We start from the raw sequence: 24,134 nt of genomic DNA, 5'->3' as shown, positions 1-24,134 counted from the left end.
GAAGCACCTGCATCCCAATGTTCACAGCAGCAATGTCCACAATAGCCAAACTGTGGAAAGAGCCAAGATGTCCACTGACAGATGAACGGATAAAGAAGATGTTCATATATACAATGGAATATTACTCAGCCATCAGAAAGGATGAATACTTACCATTTACATCAACATGGATGGAATTGGAGGGTATTATGCTGAGCGAAATAAGTCAATCAGAGAAAGACAATTATCATATAGTTTCACTCATATGCAGAACATAAGAAACAGGGCAGAGGACTGTAGGGGAAGGGAGGGAAAACAGAAGGGGAAGTCATCAGAGAGGGAGAAAAACCATGAGAGACTCTTAACTATAGGAAACAAACTGTGGGTTGCTGGAGGGGAGGGAGGTGGGTGGAGGATAGGGTAACCGGATTATGGGCATTAAGGAGGGCACGTGATGCGATGAGCTCTGGGTGTTATACGAAACTGATAAATTATTGAACACTACATCTGAAACTAATGATGTACTATAAGTTGGTTAATTGAATTTAAATTAAAAAAAACTTCACATAATGTAATCATACAGTATGTACTCTTGTGTCTAGCTTCTTTCTCTTAGGATAATGCTTTTCAGATTCATCCATGTTGTATCAGAAGTTCATTTATTTTTATTGCTGAGTTGTATCCCATCATATGAACCGTCACAGTTTGTCCATTCTCCTGATGGCAGACATTCAGGTTTCTTTTTCAATATGGGCTGTTATGAATAAAGTTGCCATGAACATTCATGTAAAGGTCTCTGTATGGACACGTGTTTGCATTTCTCTTCAATAAATACCTACTAATGGTATTGCTCAAAGAAAAGGTGTATATTTAATTTGTAAGAAACTGCCAAACGTTTTCCCAAATTGGTTATACCAGAAAGTCTTTTAAGATTAGAGGCTGCTCTGTTTAGTAATCCCCAGAGCCAATTCTTTATTAGTGTTAACTGCATGCAAGGTACTTTAAGAAAATACCTAAGAGTTAACAGGAAAAAATTTAATATAATTTGAGATGTTAAAACTTATGAAAGCTCTTTTTTTCTCTACCATCAGGTATTGTGAACATGCTACCTCCAGTTAAACGCCAAGTCTGAAAGTCCTAATACAGGGCAGCAAACAAGGCAATTTTTAAACAACAGTTTGTGATATATAGCCAAATCTCCCTCCAAAACAGTTGTGTCACTTTATATTTCCACCAGCAATATGGAAAGTGCCTGATTCCCCATATGGAGGTTCTTTTTCCTACTAAACATTAACTTCTTTACCCATTCATTTAGACATGAATAGCATGAATGCTTGGCTGGCATCACAACACCCACGAACATAAGAGCAATCTTTGTTAACCATGTAAATCCACAACAGCCGTGCACATGTAACTGCACCTACCCACCAATGACCATAATTATATTTTTGCAGCTTACAGAACTCTAGAGAGAGGGAGGGCAGACGGTAAAATCTTGGAAATTTTCTTTATAACATTTGAATCTCTATTACTTGAACAAACTGTACAGCCCTTACAAATCCTATATTCCATGTACTGACCTTTACCATTTGACCAAGATCAAATATCCAATAAAGGACTATATTTTCTTTATGTTGAACAACTGATTCTGAAATAACAGGGCACTAGGTAACTCTCCTTAGAAAAGAGCTGATTATTTCAGTAGTAATGGCAATGGAAGATGAATGTTTTCTTTCATTCATTTCATCCAGCCTCCCTGCAAGAAACTACTATTATAGGTAGAGAAGAAAAGGAAAGAAAAAAAAAAGCTTTCTTAGCACTTCTAGATTTGCACCTATTTAAAATAAAATTGTGCATGTTTTGTATCTGAGCAGCATAATGAGCTGAAGCCATGCACTGGCCCCTACCTATCGGGGCAAAATGGAGAATGAGAAGTCACCTACAAGCTCCAGAAGGATATGAATTATCCACACCAGGAGAGCATCAGGGTTGTTCTTTCACCAGAAGTAAGACCAAAGTGATATTAAAGGGAGGGATATGTTTTTCCTTATATGAACTAGACTTTCTTTTAAAAAAAAAAAAAAGTCAACATTCAAATGTCCCGGTGTATCTGCGGAGGAGATGACACTGACTTTCTCCCAGAGTTGGCCTGGGGACAAACGGAATAACAGGACTCTTGAGTGGTGGAGTTCTCAGGGACACCACACTCCATCAGTTCACCAAGGGCTGCAAGGACTGCACACCATCTCATCTTCCTGACCTTCCCCTTTTGTAGAGGGGCAGGGACACCTCCCTCCCTCTGAGTCAGGGAAAGGGGGCCTGCCACATCCAGTTACACACATGTGGAATAATCCCTAGAGAAAGCATGCTGAACAGATACGTGGTTCCCGCTGGGGAGTGGGACTGAAGTCACAGGGGACGAGGAGACTCTGACTTCTAACTTCCCGCCGTTCTGTACTATTTACAATTTATATGAAAAGCATAGATTACTTTCATGAGTAAACCCAAAATATACTAAGAAAGATTTTATATATTAAAATATACTAACAAATTATTTTATCTGGGTTACTCCATATACCTAGCTTTCCAACATGTTCCTTGATACTATTTTTAGAGCACTGCCTTTATAAACCTTTATAAATTTTACTGACCACTATGGCAAAATGTTGATGGTTGTTGGAGCTGGGTGATGAGTAAAGTTTGAAAGACTAGTCTCTTTTGGTGATGTCTTAATTAATTTATTAATTTATTTATTTATTAGAGAAAGAGAGTGTGAGAGTGAGAGGGGTGGGGAGCAGGGAGAGGGAAGAGAGAGAATCTTAAGCAGGCTCCACTCCCAGCAGCACAGTGCTCACATGGAGCTCAACCTCACGACACTGAGATCATGACCTGAGCTGAAATCAAGAGTCTTGACGCCTAACCTCACCAGGCACCCCTTTTGTGATGTCTTAAAAGTTTCGTAATTAAGGGGCGCCTGGGTGGCTCAGTTGGTTAAGTGTCCGACTCTTGGTTTCGGCTCAGGCCATGATCTAAGAGTTGTGAATCTGAGCCCCGAGTTGGGCTCCATGCTCAGGGCAGAGTCTGCTTGTCCCTCTCATTCCCTCTCTGCCCCTCCCCGCCACTAGGATAATAAATAAATAAATCTTTTTTTAAAAATGACTGATAGAAGAAGGAATTTCTCCTAGAAGATATTTAAAGATTATTATATAGCAATAATAATCTAAACTATGTGGAACTGATACAAAAATAAACAGAAGAATAAACAGGAAGACCCAGAAACAGACTATAAATTCTAAAGTAACTTTTTATGTAGAGGAGGCGTTACAAATTAATGAAGGAATATTTAATAAATGCTACTGAAAAAATTCAGTTTCGCCTCCTATCAGAAACACACTTAGAGATTTAAAAACAAAAGTATAAATAAATAAAACCATTAAAAAATATTAAAATAAAACTCATGATTATTTACTTATCTTTATTTGAGGCAGGATATAAAAGCAATAGAAGAAATCATAAAATAAAAGATTTATAGATATGACTACATAAAACCTTAAACCCATTATATGTTAAAAGTCAGCAAAAACAAAATTATAAAATAAAAGCAAACTGGAAAATAAAAAAAGCCTGCTACAAACTTAACCAAGCCTTAATATATTTGACACTGAAAAAAACCTACTCAAAAATATCTTGACCCCCAAAAACACACAGACAAGTCACAGAGCAAAAATTCAAACAGCAAATAATAAATTTAGTAAAAATTATTCTAGTTCACTAGTAATTTTTAAAATTCTGTTAAAATGAATACCATGCCACTTTTATCTATCAAACAAGCAAATATTCAAATAATATCACCAAAAGGGGCTAACAACATTGCAGATATTGTGCCATGCACTTAACAGGCATTACTTCAAAATCCTGTAAGACAAATTCTCTCATTACCCCATTTGCCGTATGAGGAAACAGATGAACAAAAATGCTGATAAAGGGATGGGGTAAAATCAAGAATCCCCACACTCTGTTGATGTGTCACTAAAATGGTATAAATTTCCCAGAAGGTAACCTGACCAAAATGTATTTTAAAAGTTAATATTCATACTCTTTGGTCCAATAATTACATTTCCTAGAAATTTATCTTTAAAATATAGGGATGCCTGGGTGGCTTAGTCAGTTAAGCGTCTGCCTTCAGCTCAGGTCAAGATCATGGGGTCCTGGGATCGAGTCCTGCATCAGGGCTCCTTGCTCAGTGGGGAGCCTGCTTCTCCCTCTCCCTCTGACCCTCCCCCCGCTCGTGCTCTCTCTCACTTTCTCTCAAATAAATAAATAAAATCTTTAAAAACAAAAACAAAACAATCTGGAATGTGTGAGATGTGTGCAAAGATTTCTGAACAAAGATGCTCCTTGAATTTTTAAAACAATAACACCGACAAACTGGAAACAACCTATCCAACCAACCCTAGGGTAACATTTAAACAAATTATAGTATAACCATATAGTGAAAAATTATAACTCTATTAAAATATCATTTATGGAAATGTTTTATAATAAGGAATTGTTTATTATATAATTTAGTTTACAGCATAGTGTTAAAAAGCAGAACAGAATTCATATCATTATATATATAACATGTATGATATAAAGAGAGATCATATCATTTTAACTATGTGAAAATGCCAAAGGAAAAAAACCAGAAGAACATACACTCAAAGGATAACTGTGATTGTAACCAGCATATGGAATTGTGGACTTTCTTCTTTGTACTTGTCTTTTCCAAATATTATGCAATGAGCATGTACTTTTTTCTGTATTCTTCTGTTTGGTAATGTTTTTTAAAATTTGTTCTTAAACTGATACACAGTATAATTCACTCTTCTTGGCACACAGTTCTGAGTTTTGACAAATGCATGGCGTCATTTAACCTTTACCACAATCAGGTAGGGAATAGTTCCATCATCCCCTTGTAGTCACACTACCTCCTCGCCTACCTAACCCTGGGCAACCACTCCATCCTAATAGTTTTACCTTTTCCGAATGCCATATAATATGGCATTTAGAATGTACCTTTTGAGTCTGGCGTCTTTCCTTAGCATAATGTATTTCAGATTTATTTTGATCCTCAATGATTTCAACTATCTGGCAGAGATTTTTACATTAGCTATATTAATTATTAATTCAGCAGAAATTTCAGACTACTTGAAGCATTTTTTAAAAAATAGTTAACACAGATGGGCTTTTATAGCACAAATGTAGGCCCCTGGCCAAGGGAGGCCCTGTTAGGGGGCTAGGGATCCAATAACTGTGCCTAACACCCATGACTCCCTGACATGAGAGATCCCTGTGCTTAGTTGGTTCCTGGATAATAGATGGGAGGAAACATTTTCCAGCACTCTTAAAAATGAACTGCAGTTTTTTAACATTCAAGATCCCCAACACCTGGGAAGACACAAAGAAAACATTTTGAGACCCAGTTTACTAATATAGTTTGCAAAGTTCCTAGTAGCTTGCCTGTAACAACACCGTGATGAAAGAAAGCTGTGTGAATGAAGCACATTTTCCCTGTGAAATATACACAAGGTGAAAAGCCAAGGAGACATTCTGCTTTCCCCTGGAACCCAGAATGTTGGAAAAGAGGCTCACTCTCACCCTAAAAACAAGAAAAAGCCAGATAAACTACAAAATTATAACCTGTCCAGAACCTACATAAACAAATAAAAATAAATCACCTAAAAGTTTTAAACAAATTGTGAAAGGTTTACGTATAGGCTAACAAGAGCCAGGATGCAAGGGGAGCTCCCAGCTACCTGCAGGCTCTTCTCCCTAGACTGGATACAGGGTGGCAGTCTGGAGAGAGCCTCTGTCGGGGGGGCAAACCTGGAGGAGGGGAGATGCCCAGGAAAAGCACATTTCTCCCTATGGAAAAAGGCTCAGATGCTGGGGGAAAGGCAGCCAACCCTTTAACTGGACTCCAGAGCACAGGTGAAGACCCACTGCAGCTTGGAGAAGATTAAAAAAAAAAAAAAAAAAAAAACCCTACTTCTGGGGGAGGCATAGAAAACTCTCCCAAAGAATATCTGCCAAAAAATCTGGTTCAAATTATTTTAAAACACTTGGAAACACAGCCCAGATGCAGTGTATCATGTGAATTTATTCCATCTCTACAGTAATGATAAAATGTGGAACAGTAGCTCCTCACTACCCGATGGCTTCACCATCTCCAAAGTGCACTGCATGAGAGGCATGCTCTTCAGTGGCTTTGAATTTCTCTCTAGCATCTCTGGACAGCCCAGGCTCATTCCAAAGAAAGAAGCAAGGACAGTGGCTGATTCCCAGCCAGAGGACAGATTATTCCACACTCACTTAAGGCTGCCATTCACAATTCCTGCCACTGCCACAGTGAAGGCCCGGAGTCCAGAGGCCTTCTCATAACTTCCGCCACCCCTGCCTCACTTCCTCTGCCATGCTGGCCCCACTGCTTCATCCTGCAGGCATCCTTTTTCCAACCTGTGCCCTGCAGAGCAAGCTTGCCCCACTCATGCTGCAGTTTCTAGTAAGTACTAAGGGAATACTGGTAGAGTATTCCTCTTGAGTAAATTGGAGAGGCAATAAAACACTCTTTTTCATGCTTCTCCTGTTAGTCCATAAAGCAAACAATTGAAGTCATTCTATACTCATGGAGTCTCTTTTGCTATAGTCCTCAAAGGATTTCTGTTTGATCACTTTCACTATATAGGATCATTCCAACTTATAAAAGAAACAGAGAGACTTATATAATTATCACTCTACATTAGAGATGAGGAAATTCAGGGAATAGACATTCTTTCCATTCAATTAAACATGTGATTCTTGATCTCCTATAATGGGTTTAATTTAGCCTACAAGGCCATAAAGCAATCTTAGCTGGGATTTCTACCCTTAAGTAAGACATGCCTATGTTATTAGAAAAGACTTTACAACATGTTCAACCAACAACTAAAATATATAACAGTATTTGAAACAAAGAGAAAAATCCAAGCTAGACTGCAATCAAATGTTCAAAAACACACATGAGATGGATACCAACTATTACAGGTGTTCAGAAAAGAGTGGGATGCTAGGCCTGGCCTGGCCCATTCCACAAAGGGCTCATGGGGAGGCCAGACTTGAGGGAAGCCCTCGAGATTCAGACAGGCAGGCCAGAGACTTGCTGGTGAGAGTAACCACAAATGCGACCTAGAGAGAAGAAAGTGAGACCCAGGGAAGCTAGCAGGTGGGTGGATCAAACAAGGACGCTTTCCAACCACTCAGATAGAGCAAACAAAAGAAAGAGCTTTTTCATGAACAGTGCCAGGTACTGAGCCAGGTATCTAAGGATATAAAGATGAATCAGACATCTCCCTGCCCTCAGGGAGCAGACAATGGAGTGGCAAGGCAGAAATCGTTCCCAGGTACCAAATTAACATAAATACCCAGTTTCTTAAAAATTATTTTCAAGCAGCAGTAAAAATTTCTGCCTTGATATAACAGAACATAGACTTTGAAATCAGATCTGACAGATCCTGACCCTACCTCTTAGTAACGCTATGGCTTTAAGCAAATTACTGAACTCGTTTTTTTTAATTCTTAGTTTTGACATCTTTCAAAATGAGAGTAGTAACACCCACTCTCCAGAGCTGTAAAGATACAAAGGCATAAGTAGAAAGGCCTAGCATTCAATAAATTTGGCCAATATTTCTAAATGGTTAAACACTTACGCTTCTTCTTGGACTTCCCAGTTTCTTGCTTGAAATCTGTACATTTGGATGGGTTGTTAACTCCACGGGTTTTTTCAAGGTCAGATGATACAGAACCCTGGCCTGGAGACCAGCAGTGAACTGGACAACTAAAGCTTTAGTATTGCAACTGTTAAAAGCAGATCAGACGTCCCAGCTAACAAGCTCAGTCACAACCTGCAGACACTCTGGAAATAGAAGCCATCAGTGAGAGGCCCTCTCCAAGGCTGGGAGGAACACTTGCTGGCAGCAATACTCCCCTCTCTGTGCTTTTATAACCTGCTACCACCAGTGGGAAGACCTTGAGGGTGCCCCAAGTGCCAAGAGTCATCAACATTCAGGCAGTTGGGTTCTGCTTCTGAGTTTTGCTTTTGGCACTACAAAGGAGAAAGCAGAGAGGTGGCCCCAGGTGGTGAGAACATAAACTCTTCTCTAAAGCAACATGTCAGGATTAGCCTTCAACCCTACTAGAACAGACTTGCACAAGAAGGTGGGTGCAAGATGAAGAGAAGAACACTGATGGTGCCTCTGATGTACTGGCGCAAAGGACAAAGGAGATGACGTTGTCCTTGTATCGAAAGCCATTCTCATTATCCCTGCTTCTCAAGTTTCTCCCTCCAACAGATACTAGGCATTCACAAGGCACTATTTACACATTCATCTTCTACCAATCTTGTGAGGTGGGTATTATATCTGCATTTTACATATGAGGGAACCAAGACTTGGAGGCAAAGTGATGTGCTAAAGCTGTTTGCTGGCAAAGACTGCACAGCTTTAGTTCATGGACATTCACTTAGTTCACTGAAAGGCACTGACATCCTCCACATTAGAGAAGATGATCACCTCCAGAATCAATATTATTTAGACACCAATTCTAAGAAATCCTAATTCAATAAATGACCATTTCCTATAACATGGATAGTTGTTATCATCATGACAAGATTTTGGTTAATACGTGCTTGGTACCCTTTGCCAAAAGCTGGCATTTCACATCATAAACACAATGGCACCCACTCAGTCTTTAGAGCACCACTGTATATCTGAGTAAATCCCATGCCTGACTCAGGTTACCAATGAACTGAAATCCCACTTCTCCACCTTCACCGTCCCAATATGGACAACTCAAAGGCATAAGTCACAATATACATCACCAATGCTCGGTGGAGCAATGAGGTAGCTAGTCTCCAAGGTGGCAACTGTGGTAACAGAAAAACTCCTTCAAACCCCACCACCCCCACCCCAAGATCTCTGCATCCTAATGCCCAGACACTGTGTAGGTCAGGTTACATGGCAAAGAGAATTAAAGTTGCAGATGGAATGAAGGGTGCTAATCAGCTGACCTTAAAATAAGGAAGGCCCAATGTAATCACAGAAGTCCTTAAAAGTAGAAGAGGGAAGCCAAAAGAGAGAACCACGGAGATGGCAACACAAGAAAGACTAGCCAGATGTTGCTGGCTTTGCAGCAAGATGGAGGAAAGGGCCCGTAAGCCTAGGAATGCAGGCAGCTTCTAAAAGCTGGAAAAGGCAGGAAAAAAGATTCTCCCACAGCACCTTCAGAAAAGACTGCTGCCCTGCTGACACCTTGATTTCAGCCTGGTGAGACCTGCATCAATGTCTGAACTACAGAACTGTAATAAAAGGAATCTGTGCTGTTTTTTAAGTTTGGGGTGATTTATCACAGCAGCCACAGAAAATGGGTACAGCAACCAACACTTCCACTCCTCATGGTTGGGCATGCTGGTTCTCCCATCAAGAGTGGGAACTTATGCCCCGTCCCCTTGAATCTGGGCTGGGCCTGGGACCACTTTGACCAAAAGAACTTGGAAGTGACTTCACAGAACTTCAAGCCCAGTCATCAAGAAGTCCTGACAGCTTCTGCTTCATCCCAGCAGAGAGCTGAGCTTTAAGGTAAGAAGTCCAGACTACCCTGCTGGAGAAAGGGCCACAGGGAGAGGACCTGGAAGATGAGATGCCACCATGGAAAGAGAGACCACATGAGGGAACACCAAGGTATACTCCACACAGCCCCAGCTGCCATCTGATTACAACCACTTGAAGGGATCCATTTGTTGGGTATTTTTTAAATCACAAAAAGGTATGAAATTTTGTCAAATACCTTTTCTGTCTCTACTGAGATGATTATGTGGTTTTTCTTCTTTATTCTATTGATAAGATGTACTACATCAATTGATTTTCAGATGTTAAACCAGCCTTGCATTCCTAGGATAAATCACATTTGATCATGGTGTATAATCCTTTTAAATGTTGCTGGATTTGGTGCTAGTATTTTGTTGAGGTTTTCTGTATCTACATTCATAAAAGATACTGGCCTATAGTTTTCTATTCTTATAATGTCTTTGTCTGATTTTGGTATTAGGGAAATACTTGCCTGAAAAAATGAGAAGTGTTCCCTCCTCTTCTATTGTTGAGAAGGGTTGTGAATACTTGGTACTAATTCTTCTTTAAATGTTTGGGAGAATTTGCCAGTGAAGCCATCTGTGCTTCACTCTTTTTTGATTCTGAAATTTTATAAATGAACCAATGTGATTCTATAGTCTAGAACAAAGGGTAAAGGATAGTCTTACTTGTGTACTGCCTGGGTAACACATGTCTGGACACTTTTCACATGTGAGCTGCATATTTTTTGAGGGTATCCAACAAACTAACAAAATTCAAAAGAGGTCCCAACAGTGAATGATATCATATGAGAAACATTTGAAGAGCTTAATGTTTACTTGAAAAATGGGATTTAGGAGGCAAGAGTTATCCACAAACACTTCAGAACTGTCCTTAAAAATATAAAAACTGCATGGCATTACTCAATACTCAAGGACCATTCCAAGGCACAACAAATCATTCATTTATTCAGCAAACATTTATTCTGCATCTCCTTAGAGGAAGGCCGTGTTAGGTAATGACAGATTGGTAATGTAGAGTCTAGGAGCAGAGATAAGACAAGCACACAAAAACCAACTAACCATAACACAAGGGAGAGAATGAGAGGTGTTATGGGAGTAGAACAAAACGTACTTTGGAATTCAGAGGCAGGAGTCTTTATTTCCCACTGGCAGAATCAAAGATACCTGGAGAAGGAAGCATTGAGTTGGGCTTGGAAGGTGTGTACTATTTTTGTGTGGAGAAATATTTTAAGGGGTCATTCCAGATGGAGGGAAAGCAGACACAAAAGTGTAGAGGTGGAAACACAGTCAGACAAAAGAGTGGAACAAAGCTGAAGAAATGCATAGCCCAAGCTAACCAACCATACATGTAGACATATTAATTATTGGGGGATAAAACCAGAAGCGTGCCAAATAAAGTACAAAGAGCTCATACTCCACGCTACAGAGAATGACTATGTAAAGGTATTATTAAAGGTTTCAGGGGGCACCTGGGTGGCTCAGTTAGTTGAGCATCCGCCTTCAGCTCAGGTCATTATCCTGGGGTCCTGGGATGAAGCCCCGCACCAGGCTCCTCGCTCAGCGGAGAGTCTGCTTCTCCCTCTCCCTCTGCCCCTCCCCCTGCTCGTGCTCACTCTCCCTCCCTCTCTCTCTCTCAAATAAATGAGGATTTTAGAAAATACAAATGCTATGTGTTTATTCCTGGTATAAGTTAGAGGCAAACACAGGAGAGGCGGAAGGCTTACACAATGGTTAGTCAGGAGGAATGAAGTCCTGAAGCAGGTCACAGGAAGGTCACAGTGGGAATGGACATTAGGAGAGAGACCCATGAGTTATTTCAGAAATTGAATCAACAAACTCCAGATCTGAACTGTCAAGTCTAAGGGATTGTGAAAACAGAGCAAAAATCCCAGCAGGAGGAGGAACTGGCTGGGGGGACAGAGGTGGCACAGTGCTGTTACCCAGATGAATGTTTAGGATAGAACCAGGGGAATGTTCTAACCTACAGTCTTGCTCCAAGCACTTCTCAACCCTTCCCTGACTCATCACATCCCTCAGACTGCTCAACAAGAAAATGTCTGAAAAAAACAGTCAAACACTGAGCCAATCCACCCTAAGCGATGTTCCACTGGCTACTCAGTGCGACTCTCCATGAAGGTAAATGCTGGCTGCCCCCTCCATCAGATCCCCAAACAGACCATCTGAACAGCTGCCTTCTGGTCCTGAGCCTGCCATTCATTACCTCTGAAACCTTAAAAGACAAACTTTCTAAGTGGCAATTCCTTCATCTGTAACATAGGGATGATAACCTATTTCACAGGTTTGTGAGATTACACAGGAGGGTACAGAATGCTGCAAGACACACAAATGCCAGAGATCATTAGAAGCTCTTTGAGAGCAGAAACTACAACAAATTCATGTCTGTATCCTTCATGGAGGTAACTACAGAAAAAGGGAGGGAGCAAGATGGGCAAAAAAATACCACAGCCTGGGCCCCGGAGGCAGCCTGGTTTTAACCAAGGAATACTGACCTACCAGATCTTCGAGAAGATCCTACACCCAGAGAAACAGGAGGGGTCTTAATAATCATCCAGGTCTACCTCCTCATTTAACAGATGGAAAGTTTCACCCCGAGAGAGGCCCAGTGATCTGCCCAAGATCTTTAGTGGCGTATGGGGATAAGACCAATAACACATTCACAGTTCAGATGGTGATTTTACCCACACTGGCTTACAAATAGGCTTCGAGCTAGGTGAGAAAGGATTATTAAAATTCCCATTTTTAGCCTGAGGGTGAATGACTTGTCCAAGAGGGATTCAAATCCAGACAGTCATACCCCCAGTCCACAGCTCTTTCCCTACACCACAACTTCATGCATATGCACAATTTCAAGCACAATCATTTCAGCATTCAATATTTCAAACTCCAAATTCTGTTTGTCTCATCCTGCCTCCAGCAATATTTCACATTCAGCCTTCCCTGGTAGGATTCTACTGACCTTTTGTCTCAAAGAAAAACCAGTTCAGCAGCCACCCTGGCACCAGAAAAATTTTTTAAAATGAATCATCAAAACTGGGTCTTTCCAGATAAATCATCTTCACAAAGTATATCCCCACAGGTGTATCATTCAAGATGTATATCATTATTGCACTAAATACACTGGACTAGGGTGCTCAAGGAGCAATGAAACCCATTAATTGAAGCAACGTGTAATATACAAACGCTAAGAAGGCAGTTTTAGCAAATGGGCAGAATACGGAGGTAAAAACGTCTTGACTTTAGAACTAATTTGCATTATGGAAGGGTCTCAACGTTAAGTGACCAACACTGAAAATTACCCCGATAATTCTAGTCATCTTTATCCAAAGAATCTCTACCTGAATACATTTTTATTTGGGGAGGTCCAGGGAAGGGGTGGGAGAAGAAAGTGCTAAGAAGGACTCAACGTACCACTGTCTCAATGTCCTCTTTACTAAACAGGGCCTGTCTTTCCACCACAACCCCTATTTCAGGAGCAAGGCATGCGTGTTCTGCTGCCCTCTTTTAACTCAATGGAAGAGGATTAACATTGCTCAGTCTCCTGAAGCTTGCACTGGCTTGTCATCGGGGTTCACCCCGAGTGTGTTGACACCTCCAGGCGGTACTTCCAACGGGCCGGGGCGCCAGGCTGCGTACCCTCTACCGTAGCCTGCGTTTCACTACGCTCGCTTGTGAACCAGCCTCCGCGGTTGGCAGTAGTTTCTGCTGGAAACCACCCGCATTCGTTCAAGTTCCCTCTCCTTTCTCTTTATGTCGTAAACCGCGACACAACTGCCCACCCCCGCCGGGTCAGCGCGGGTAACGGATCCTAACAGCCCAGCAGCCCTCAGGAGACTAGGCACCCGTCTGGTGAAGGCACCTGCCTGGTGAAGGCACCTGCCCCTCCCCCGCCCCCGCCTCCTGCCCCGGCCCCGCCGGGCGTGGAGGATCTCAGGGGTGGCTGCACTGGCCGCCCCCAGCAGCAGCGAGGCCGAGACGCCCGGCCCGCACCCCACCGCCTTCCCACGCAGGGCGCTGCCCGGAGGCTGCGGGCGAGCGCGGGGAGGAGACCGGCCCCAGAGACTACGCCCCCACCTCCATTAATAAAACGCAAGGGGGCAAAGAAAAAGCTCCATTTACCGATATGAGTGATCACTGTGGCCAGTCGCCGGCTGAGCTCCTCAGGGGCCATTTCTTCCTTTAACCAAAATAGCATTTCACCGAAAAGCCACTCAGTATGTAAACAAAACAAAGCAACACGTAAGTGTTTCTACTGCTGTTATGGATGGTGTTTCAAAGACATCTCCTTCCGAGGATGCGCTGCCCTCACATTCTTCCTTGCTCTCTTCAGGCACAAAACGAGTCACTCCCAGCCCAGGCCAACTTTCCTGGGCCGCTCGGCCAGCCACGCCCTTCAGGGAATTGTCTTAAAGATTAAAATCCAGCAGCTTTCCCAACGTAATGTCTGGCTTTGAGAGAGGGGGAAATGGCAGTTCTGGAGGTAAGAAAAGCAGTCGCCCCAAATCACGCTGTAACCGAGCGTCGGGCTTCCCCCGCCGAGGGAGCGCTGGGGTCTCTGGATTTGCTGTCCCCATAGGTCGGGTCTTCGGCGCCGCCTTCCGGTAGGGTCGGGAAGAACGATGCTCTGCCAGCACGCGGAGGAAGTGCGGGGCCTGCGCGCACGGAGGGCTGACGACGGGTGGAGGAGCGGAGGGCGGAGGAGCGGAAGGCGAGGGCGGCAGGCGGCCTGAGGCCCCTGCTCCTGCGCGCGGTCCACCTCACGCCCCGCGGCGCGCCCGGCGCTCCAGCCTCCGCGCCCACCTCTCCCCGCCCTCGGCAGCGCGCACGCGCCCGAGCGCTGTCTGTTGCCAGGTGGAGAAGCTGCGCCCGTTGCCTTGCGAGGAGCCCACGGCGCGGCCCACGGAGTGGGTCGACTCACTGTGTGTCCTCGCAGCTTTTGGGGAGAGGGGACAGCGATTTAGGCGCTCCTGCTAGTACCGGGGTTCTGAACGCCTGCCTCGACCCCCTCCTTGCCCGCCAGGTGCCTGCAGAGCGGCCCAGGCGAAGAGGGGGCTGACTGGGAGAGGTGCAGCCATCCCGCCGGGGAGGCTGCTCGCACCGCCGCCCCTGCCCCAGGGGTCGTCTCAGCGGTAATCAGCATGCACCGGACGCACCCGCACTCGGAGCCGGGAGCGCGGGCTGTGCGCGGTCAGGGCTGGGCACGCCTGTGCGCACACACATCTCCACCGTGTGGGCCTTTTCCTTTGTGCAGCTACTCCAGGGCGTCACCGCTCCGTCTGCCACTGTCAGGCGCGCCAAGGCTCCGTCCTAACAAGGCTCTGGCACAAGCCCCACGCGGGGCCCTCCTCCCTGTCAGCCCCGGGAGCGTCTTCTCTGGGCCGCTCCCCCGCGGCAATCGATGTCCTGCAGCTTCCTCACGTGGCCCCAGATCTACCTGACAGGCAGCGAAAGACTAACCCCATTCCGCAGAACTCCACAGCCAAAGCCTAAGCAAACGCGAATCTGGTCAGGTTGTTCCTCAATCCATTCTACCACGGGGGACCCTGAGTATCTGGTCGCAAGAAGGCCAGGACCGTCACAGCTTCTAAGCCACCGCCAGGAAGCTCAGCTTTCCTCTTTGATATGTAAAAAGCCAGACCGCAAACACTCCGGATCTAATTTCTAATAGTAGCCAGTCACCCCAGGAGCATGAGTACATTTTTAAATGCTTTCGGTAACAACTGTGGGCTGTGGTTAAGAGACGTTACTCCACAGCAAACCCCGTGGAGGGTTACTCTTTCCTGTGAAGTAAGTGCACTCTGCCTGCACAAGTAGAGCAGTCATTGTCATAGCACCCACTTGAAGAAGAGTCAGAAAAGGGTGAAAGACACAAAGAAGTAAGACAGCCTTAGACCGCGTTCAGTGGTGGCTTCTCTGCCTATTCAACAGTCACAAGTACTGTTGAGGAACCAAATGAAATGTTTCTTGATCATAGTAGTTGGAACCCTGGTGCCCAGTCAGAGCCAATTGTGAGTTTTGATCACTAGAAACAAGCACATTGCCAAGGAGGCAGATGATGTGCAGCATTCTGGCCTTTGCAGATCCGGTGACCTCAGGCTTCCTGGACAGGTCCTTACATGTGAAAATCATGAAAAGGAGGGAGAGGAAGAGAAGGCAGAAGAAACTGATAAATAGGAATGAGGGAGAAAAGGAAAGGCATAGAAAAGAAATCACATTCAGAGTCCTGCTCTCCTTTCCCACATCTGTACCTTCACAATCTTCAAAGGTCTCCATGGAGGGGCGGCTGGGTGGCTCAGTCGTTTAAGCATCTGCCTTCAGCTGAGGTCATAATCCCAGGGTCCTGGGATCAAGCCCCACCTGGGGCTCCTTGCTCAGAGAGAAGCCTGCTTCTCCCTTTCCCACTCCCCCTGCTTGTGTTCCCTTTCTTTCTGTGTCTCTCTGTCAAATAAATAAATAAAATCTTAAAAAAAAAAGGTTTCCATGGAGATTAATTGACTGAATTTATGGCAAGATGTAGCAGGCAGTACCTGTCCTCAGAAACCAATTCTGTCCCCCCATCTCTAACACATGCTCTTCCAGGGCCCCAACTGCTTTATCTGGGCTACGAGGAGGTGGGTCTGTGGTCTCCAAGTTTCCTTTTCCAGTTCTGAAATCCTGTCATTGTAACTAAGAAGATATGATCGCCTAGTGTGCAATAACCCATACCTCCCCTTGCCTCCCTCCCAGGAAAACAAATGGTCATTGTCTCCATTGCTCCTATGACTATGAACATTCCTATTGTCTTCTCTTCTTCCTCTCCATCCTCCTCTTTTCTGTGTCTCCTTTTCTCCTTCCTAATTCTGATCTATTTCCTGTCTCTGACAAATCACATTGCTCCAATGTCTGACAAAATCAAGGAACAAGCCAGAATAGCCTGCCTCCTCCAGTGAATCAATTAGCTATCAGTCACATCCGTTGAACATCTGCCATATGCCCAGGGTTGTGAGAGGTAGTGTCAAGTACAGCAACTGCCACCACCATCTCCTAAGTGACTACCCTGCCTGGTGCAATGGTAGGCATTTCACAGACATCGTTTAAGCCTCACAACAACCCTTTAAGGGCTTTGGTCTCATTTTACGATGTTCCGAGTACAAAGATGAAACTGAATATTACTAATCTGATGAATCTAGACCAGTCTCTGCCTTCAAGTAAAGCTTTGCCTAAGCTTGGAAAGAGAAACCTCCTCCAAGTACTGCCAAAGTAGATTCTACCTCTGTTGGTGAACTCTCAGCACAATGAAGAAAAAGAAAGGACCCAATCTGGGTGACCCAGATGAGGGTGAGGGATGCCTGGGCATCACACGGTCACCAAGTTAAGTCTAGATCCATGGTTTTCAAACTAACAATCACCTAAAATACAGGTTTGTTGGTTGGTTGGTTTTTAATTTGGATTCCTGGTCCCCACCTCCAGAGATCTGACTCAGTAGTGTGGAATGGAACCCAATAATTTGCATTTCTAACAAGTCCCCAGGAAAACTGATGCTGCTGGTCTTGGGACTACACTTTGAGCACCACTGGCCTAGAGCAGGGCTCTTCAAATTTCTTAGACTGCAAACCACAGTATGATATAAAATTTACATCATGACACAGTAGACATACATACACACAATGAAAACAAAAGTTGTATGAACAATTTATTTTCCCTTACTACATGTGAAGCCCTAAAATACTTTCTATTTAATTTCATTTTTAAAAAACAACGGCCAAATTGGGGAAATTTTCATTTGGAAAGTATGGTATTCAGTTATGTAAGAAAATGTCCTTATTCTTTTAGAGATGTATGCTGAAGTTTTTAGGGATGAAACATCATTGTAATTTAAACTACCTTAGCAAGGAGAATAAATGAGATAAATACTGGGAAATGTTCATAATTGTTAAATCAAGGTGGTATATGGGTTGTTTTGCTACTTATTCTCTCTACTTTTATGCATGTTTAAATATTTGTCATAATAAAAAGTTTTTTAGAATGATTGTTTGGACCTACTCAGTTGCTTGTATGACCCAGTAAGGAGTTGCTCCCAGCAGTTTGAAAAGCTCTGTGCTAAGATAGAGCAGAGGAAAACAGAAGAGGAAGAGAGATGGTAAAGATAAGGTTAAGAGGGTGGGGAGAAGGTGACAGGAGATGGAGGATAAGAGAGGTAGAAGTGCACTGTGGGAGGGGGTAGGGGTCACCACAAATGTCTCAGGATAATGCCCCTCTAAAGGGCCTCTTTCTCCACATCCCACTCTATCTTCACTGTCCTTTCTGCATTGGACCCTGGGCTACTTGGCAAGGAAAATACCTTATTCACTTCTGTAAACCCCACAGTTCCTGGACCAAGCCCAGAGTTAGAAAATAGCCATCAGTCAAAGCCTCTCATCTCACAGAGGTCTTGGAACTGCCTCAACATTGCAATGTTGCCTCCTTCCCCCAGTGCTGCCTGGTAGGATAAGCCTCAATACACCAGGAGTCCAGCTGTTCTCGTACATAAGACCATATTCTTTTCTAAGGAGTCACACCATGTGCTATCTAGTGCACAGCTGACTAGATAGGTGAACCCAAAAGAGTGAAAAAGTCACCTGGGTTCACACCATCCTGACCGTCATTCCACTGTCACCTTGTGTTTCCCGAAACCAGCTGCCCAGGCACAGGGGAGCATGGGAGTACGCAAGTGTGTATATTTGGAGGGGACGATACACCTGCCTCTACCTCTGTATTTTCACTCTCCTCCCCCATATACGTCCTTTCTCAAATTTAATCTATTGTCAAAATAATGTATTTTCTTTGCAGAACATATTAGCAAAGTACAGAAAACTGAAAAGAAGAGGTGGGGAAAAGGAAAATTGATCATAGTTCCATCACCCATAGGCAAAACCACTTGGAATTTTAAAGAGTATTTGATGTATGATTTTCATTAATAGACTATTTATTAGGGCAGTTTTAGACTTCCAAAAAATTGAGCAGAAAGTACTAAAAATTCCCATAAACCCACTCTCTCAAAACAGTTTCTCATATCATTAACATCCTTTATTTGTGTGGCATGTGTGTTACAATTGATGAACCGGTATGGATACATTATTAACTAAAGTCGATACATTAAGGTTCACTTTTTGTGTTGTACTATTCTATGGGTTTTTTACTAATGCATAATGCCATGTATGTATCCACAATGACAGTTATCACACAGAATAGTTTTATTGCCTTAAAAATCTTCTATGCTCCACCGATTCACCCTCCCTTCCCCTCAAATTTGGAGCAACCACTAATCTTTTTACTGTCTCCATAGTTTCTTCTTTTCCAGAATGTCATATAGTTGGAATCATACAGTATGTAGCCACTTCAGACTGGCTGCCCTCACTTAGCAATATGTATTTAAGTTCTTTCTGTGTCTTTTTATGGCTTGTTAACTTGTTTCTTTTTATCACTGAATAATATTCTTTATATTCTGTTGTGTAGAGGCATCTGTTTATCCATTCACCTACTGAAGGACATCTAGGTTGTTTTCAGTTAGGGGCAATTATGAATAAAACTGCTATAAACATTGTGCACAGGTTTTTATGTGGGCCTAAATTTTTAACTCATTTGGGTAAATACCTATGAATGCAATTGCTCAATGTTGTGGTAAGACTATGTTTACCTTTGAAAGAAACTACAAACTGTCTTGTAAAACCATGTACATACCCACCAACAGTGAATGAGAGTTCTTGTTGGTCGACATCCTAACCAGAATTTGGTGTTGTCAGCGTTTTGGATTTTGGCCATTCTAATAGATATTAGTGTTATCTCATAGCAGTTTAAATTTGCAACTCCTAATGATATATGATGGTAAGCAACCTTTTGTATGCTTATCTGTATATCTTCTTTGGTGAGGTATCTGCCCCCTTCTTAATTAAGTTGTTTGTTTTCTTATTGTTGAGTTTTAAGAGTTCTTTGTATATTTTGGACAGAAGTCCTTTATCAAATATAGGTTTTGCAGATATTTTCTCCCAATCTGTGGCTTATCTTTTCATTCTCTTAACAATGTCTTTTGCAGAGCAGAAGTTTTTAATTTTAATGAAGGACAATTTATTGATTTTTTTCTTTCATGGATCATGCATCTGGTGTTATGTCTAAAAGTCATTACTAAACCCAAGGTTACCTGGATTTTCTCTTATATTTTTTTCTAGAAGCTCTATAGCTTTGTGTTTTACATTTAGGTCTATATCCATTTTTAGACAATTTCTGTGAAAAATGTAAGGTTAGTGTCTAGATTCATTATATCGCCTATAGATGCCTAGTTTTTCCAGCACCACTTGTTGAAAAGACTATCTTTTTTTCCATTGAATTTCCATTGCTCTTTGTCAAAGATCAGTTGACTATACTTGTGTGGGATTATATCAGGGCATTTTATTCTGTTTAACTGATCTATTTGTCTATTCTTTCACTAACATCATGCTGTCTTGATTACTGGATAAGAACGTCTATGGTTGGGGCGCCTGGGTGGCTCAGTCATTAAGCATCTGCCTTTGGCTCAGGTCATGATCTCAGGGTCCTGGGATCGAGCCCCACATCAGGCTCCAGGGAGCCTGCTTCTCCCTCTCCCACTCCCCCTGCTTGTGTTCCCTCTCTTGCTGTTTCTCTCTCTGTCAAATAAAATCTTAAAAAAAAAAAAAAAAAAAAAAAAGAATGTCTATGGTTGGGGCGGGCTGGGTGGCTCAGTCAGATGAAGGCATCTGCCTTCAGCTTAGGTCATGATTCTGGAGTCCTGGGATCAAGCCCTGCATTAGGCTCCCTGCTCAGCAGAGAGACTGCTTCCCCCTCTCTGCTCTTCCCCCCTGCTCATGCTTGCTTGCTCTCTCTCTCTCTTTCTCGTGTGCTTTCTCTCTGAAATAAATAAATAAAATCTTTAAAAAAAAAAAAAAGACTGTCTATGGTCACTGTGTATGTGTATGTATCAGATATGTGTGTTTTATTAGATTTTGTTATCAGTGTTATACTCACTTCATAAATAGAATTTGGAAGGTTTCCTTATTTCTGTGCCCAGGATAGAATCAATAGCAACCAAGTCATCTGTTCCTTAAAGTTTCTCAGTAGAATTTTCCTATGAAATAATATAGTCCTGGTGCTTTTGTGGCTGGAGTTGTGGGAAAATACAGTTCTCTGGCAACATCTATTTTATGGTAAACTGTCTACTTAGAATTTCTATCTTTTCCAGGATGTTTTGATAAATTATATTTTCTTGAAATTTCATCTGTTTCATCTGGGTTTTCAAATGTATTACACAGACGTGAGTAATGTGATCCCATACAATTCTATTAATTTTTTGCTTCTGTAATTATTTCCCCTTATTATTTTGATTGTACTTCCTCTGTCTAGCCATCTTTTCTATTTTTATTTTTCATATATTTATTAGTATTCCCATTTCTATTTTCTAATTTATGAATTGCTTCTTATATCCTTCCACACAACCCACCACATGGGTGTTTATAGCAGTTATATTCATAATTGCCAAAATTGGAAGCAACCAATATGCCCTTCAGTAGGTGAATGGATAAGTAAACTGTGGTACATCAAGACAATGGAATATTATTCAGCACTAGAAAGAAATGAGCTACCAAGCCATGAAAAGACATGGAGGAAACTTAAATACATATTGCTATGTGAAAGAAGTAATCTGAAAGAAGTGATTACTTAGTGAAAGCAGTAAACAGCTATTGTATGATTCCAACTATATGACATTCTGGAAAAGGCAAAACTATAGACACATTTAAAAAGATCAGTGGTTGCCAGGGGTTATGGGAAGAGAGGAATGAATAGGCAGAGCACAGAGGATTTTTAGGGCAGTAAAACTACTCTTCATGATATTACAATTGTGAACATACATCGTTAAAACTTAGTCTGAACTCATAAAATTACACCAAGAATGAACTCAAACATAAACTATAGACTTTCAGTGATAATGATGTGTCACTTTAGGTTCATCTATTGTAACAAATGTATCACTCCAGTGGGGGATGTTGATAATGGGGAAGGCTGTGCATGGGTGGGGGTTGGGGGTACATGGGAAACTTCAGTATCTTCTGCTCAATTTTGCTATGAACCTAAAACTGCTGTAAAAAAGTCTACAGACTTGCAACTAGAAAATGAATAAGTTCTAGAGACCTAATGCCCAGCATAGTGGCTACAGTTAACAACACCGTATTATATACCTCAAAGTTGCTAAGAGATTAGATCTTAAATGATCTCATTACGCGCAAAAAATAATTATGTGACTTGATAGAGGTGTTAGCTGACGCTATGGTGGTAATCATATTGCAATATATAAATGTGTCAAATCAACACATTGTACACCCTAAACAATGTGATATGTCATTTATATCTCAATTTTTTTAAATACCCTTATAGAAAAAAAATCAAGTCTATTTAAAAATTGTGTAATTTCGGTTTTGAGATGATTAAGGACTTTCTCAATACATGTTTTTCACGTTCTTGAAAACATAAAACTTTGTATTCTTCTTAGCCCACATCCCTTTATATTCTAAGACAGCTCCCTTCCCTTCTTCCCCTCAGAGCCTCTAAAAATTAAAGGTCACGAAGGGTTCCTAGCCCTAGAGCCCACGAGATAGAAAAGCCCACAGACCACAGGAGGAAACACCTATCCGACATCGAAGGGCCTAAGGAAGCTGAGGACAGAGCCTACGCCTCCCCAGCAGGCAGACAACTTAAAGGGCGGAGGAAACCGATTGGCCAATTGTGACCACTGAGCTCAACTCTGTTCTTTGATTGGCTTTAGCGGTGACGCCCCCCTCCCCGAATTCCTTGCTTGGATTGGTCTAGTTCTTGCTTCCGACCTGGACGGTGGCCAGAGGAGGACAAGAGACTTCCAGACGGAATGGAGGAATGATTTGGGTAACATCTGAAACGCAGTCGCACATCAACAAGCAAACGGGCTCCCGGGACGTGGTGGCGGCCTCTGTGGACTCGGTGTTGCTGATGGCGACTGAGAGGAACCGGTGGGAGCGCCTCCCGAGCCCGCTGCTGCCGCCGAGGTAACGGTTGCGGTCCGGCTCAGGGGCGGAGGATGTTTGGCCTGCCAGCTCAGAGAGAGGTGAGGAGGGGGAGGAGGACCAGAGGAAAGAATCTGCGAGACCCGGGATTCTGCTCTCAGCCCCACCCCCGAAAGGGAGTCGTTTTACACCCAGCCCTTCCCTTTCTTTCCCCTCCCTACGTTCACCCTTCAGCCCGCCTTTTGCCTCAGTTTCTCTAGTGGGGGGCGGGGAGGTGGAGGACAGTGGAGCTGGGCTTGCCATTCTCCATGCTCCCCTCGCCATAGAGTTGCCAGATTTGGCAATAGAAATACAAGAGGAGGGGGGCCTGGGTTGCTTAGTCGGTTAAGCGTCTGCCTTTCGCTCAGGTCATGATCCAGGGTCTGGGGATAGAGCCCCGCCTTGGGCTCCCTGCTCAGCGGGGAGTCTGCCCTCCCTCTCTCTCCCTCTGCCCCTCCCCCAGCGTGTGCTCTCGCTCACGCGCGCTCTCTCTCAAATAAATAAAATCGTTTTTTTAAAAAAAATACAAGATGCTAGTTAAATTTAAATTTCAGATAAACAAAATTTTTGAGTATAAATATGTCCCCAATATAAAGAGAAATTTAAATATAAAACATTATTTGTTATTTGTCTGAAATCGAAACGGTTGTGTTGTTTTTTTATCTGGCAACCCTAGTCTAGAATAACACTTGTACACCTCCTAACCATTTACAGCCTGCTTAGGGACACAGCAGTCCCTATGTGGGGAGTGTTGTTGTAATCCATGTTCTGATGAAACCCGAAGAGACTAGCCCAACGTTATGCAACTAGTGGGTAATGAGGCCAGAATACCTTAAAAACCCATTTCAGTTCTGCTGTCCTTCATCAGGAGAAGACTCCTGGGGAGTTCTTTCCTATTGTTGGAATAAATCCAGTTAACAAAAGCAAACTTACCTTTCAGAGGGCTGGAGAGTTAGTTCTACTCTATAACATTTACTTTATATTTTAGGGAAGAAATAACTGTATTAAACTGTCAAGGAATATAGCTCTTTGATGATGAAAATATATTTTATAATTAATAAACAATGTCATATCATTTGGCTTTGGTGTCAGCAGACAAGGTTATATTCATATGTATTGCAGGAGATCCATACATCACTATGAAGGCAGTATATCCTATAGAGGCTAAGAGCTCAAATTCTGGAATGAAACACACCTGGGTTCAAAGCCTAGTTCCACCACTTTGATGGCAGTAGGCAAGTTACATAATATCTCTGGGTCTCAGTTTCCTCTTCTTTAAAATAAAGATAATAGGGGCGCCTGGGGGGGCTCTGTCGTTAAGCATCTGCCTTCGGAATCCCACGGTTCTGGGAGGTTCTGGGATCGAGCCCCGCATCAGGCTCTCTGCTCAGCAGGAAGCCTGCTTCTCCCTCCCCCACTCCCCTGCTTGT

General features: G+C 42.8%; 1 protein-coding gene and 1 long non-coding RNA gene across 5 annotated transcripts in view; one reads left to right on the top strand and one right to left on the bottom strand.

Annotated features, from left to right (window-relative positions):
• MCF2L2 (MCF.2 cell line derived transforming sequence-like 2) overlaps positions 1-14,684 on the bottom strand; it is a 259,995-nt gene extending 245,311 nt beyond the window's left edge. For all 3 annotated transcript variants that reach the window (XM_073896615.1, XM_073896620.1, XM_073896623.1), the window contains exon 1: positions 13,781-14,684. In XM_073896615.1, the coding sequence (XP_073752716.1) occupies positions 13,781-13,856 (76 nt within the window). In that variant the 5' untranslated portion in view covers positions 13,857-14,684. The remainder of the gene's footprint in view (positions 1-13,780) is intronic.
• A 7,831-nt stretch (positions 14,685-22,515) lies between these two features.
• LOC112828676 (uncharacterized) overlaps positions 22,516-24,134 on the top strand; it is a 12,365-nt gene continuing 10,746 nt past the window's right edge. For both annotated transcript variants that reach the window (XR_003209571.2, XR_003209569.2), the window contains exon 1: positions 22,516-22,766. This is a non-coding gene — a long non-coding RNA (uncharacterized lncRNA). The remainder of the gene's footprint in view (positions 22,767-24,134) is intronic.

Source organism: Callorhinus ursinus, unplaced genomic scaffold, assembly GCF_003265705.2.
Source record: "Callorhinus ursinus isolate GAN/ISIS: 27379988/994484 unplaced genomic scaffold, GSC_fseal_2.0 scaffold1, whole genome shotgun sequence".
Taxonomy (NCBI): Eukaryota; Metazoa; Chordata; class Mammalia; order Carnivora; family Otariidae; genus Callorhinus; species Callorhinus ursinus.
This window is presented reverse-complemented; position numbering and strand designations above follow the sequence as displayed.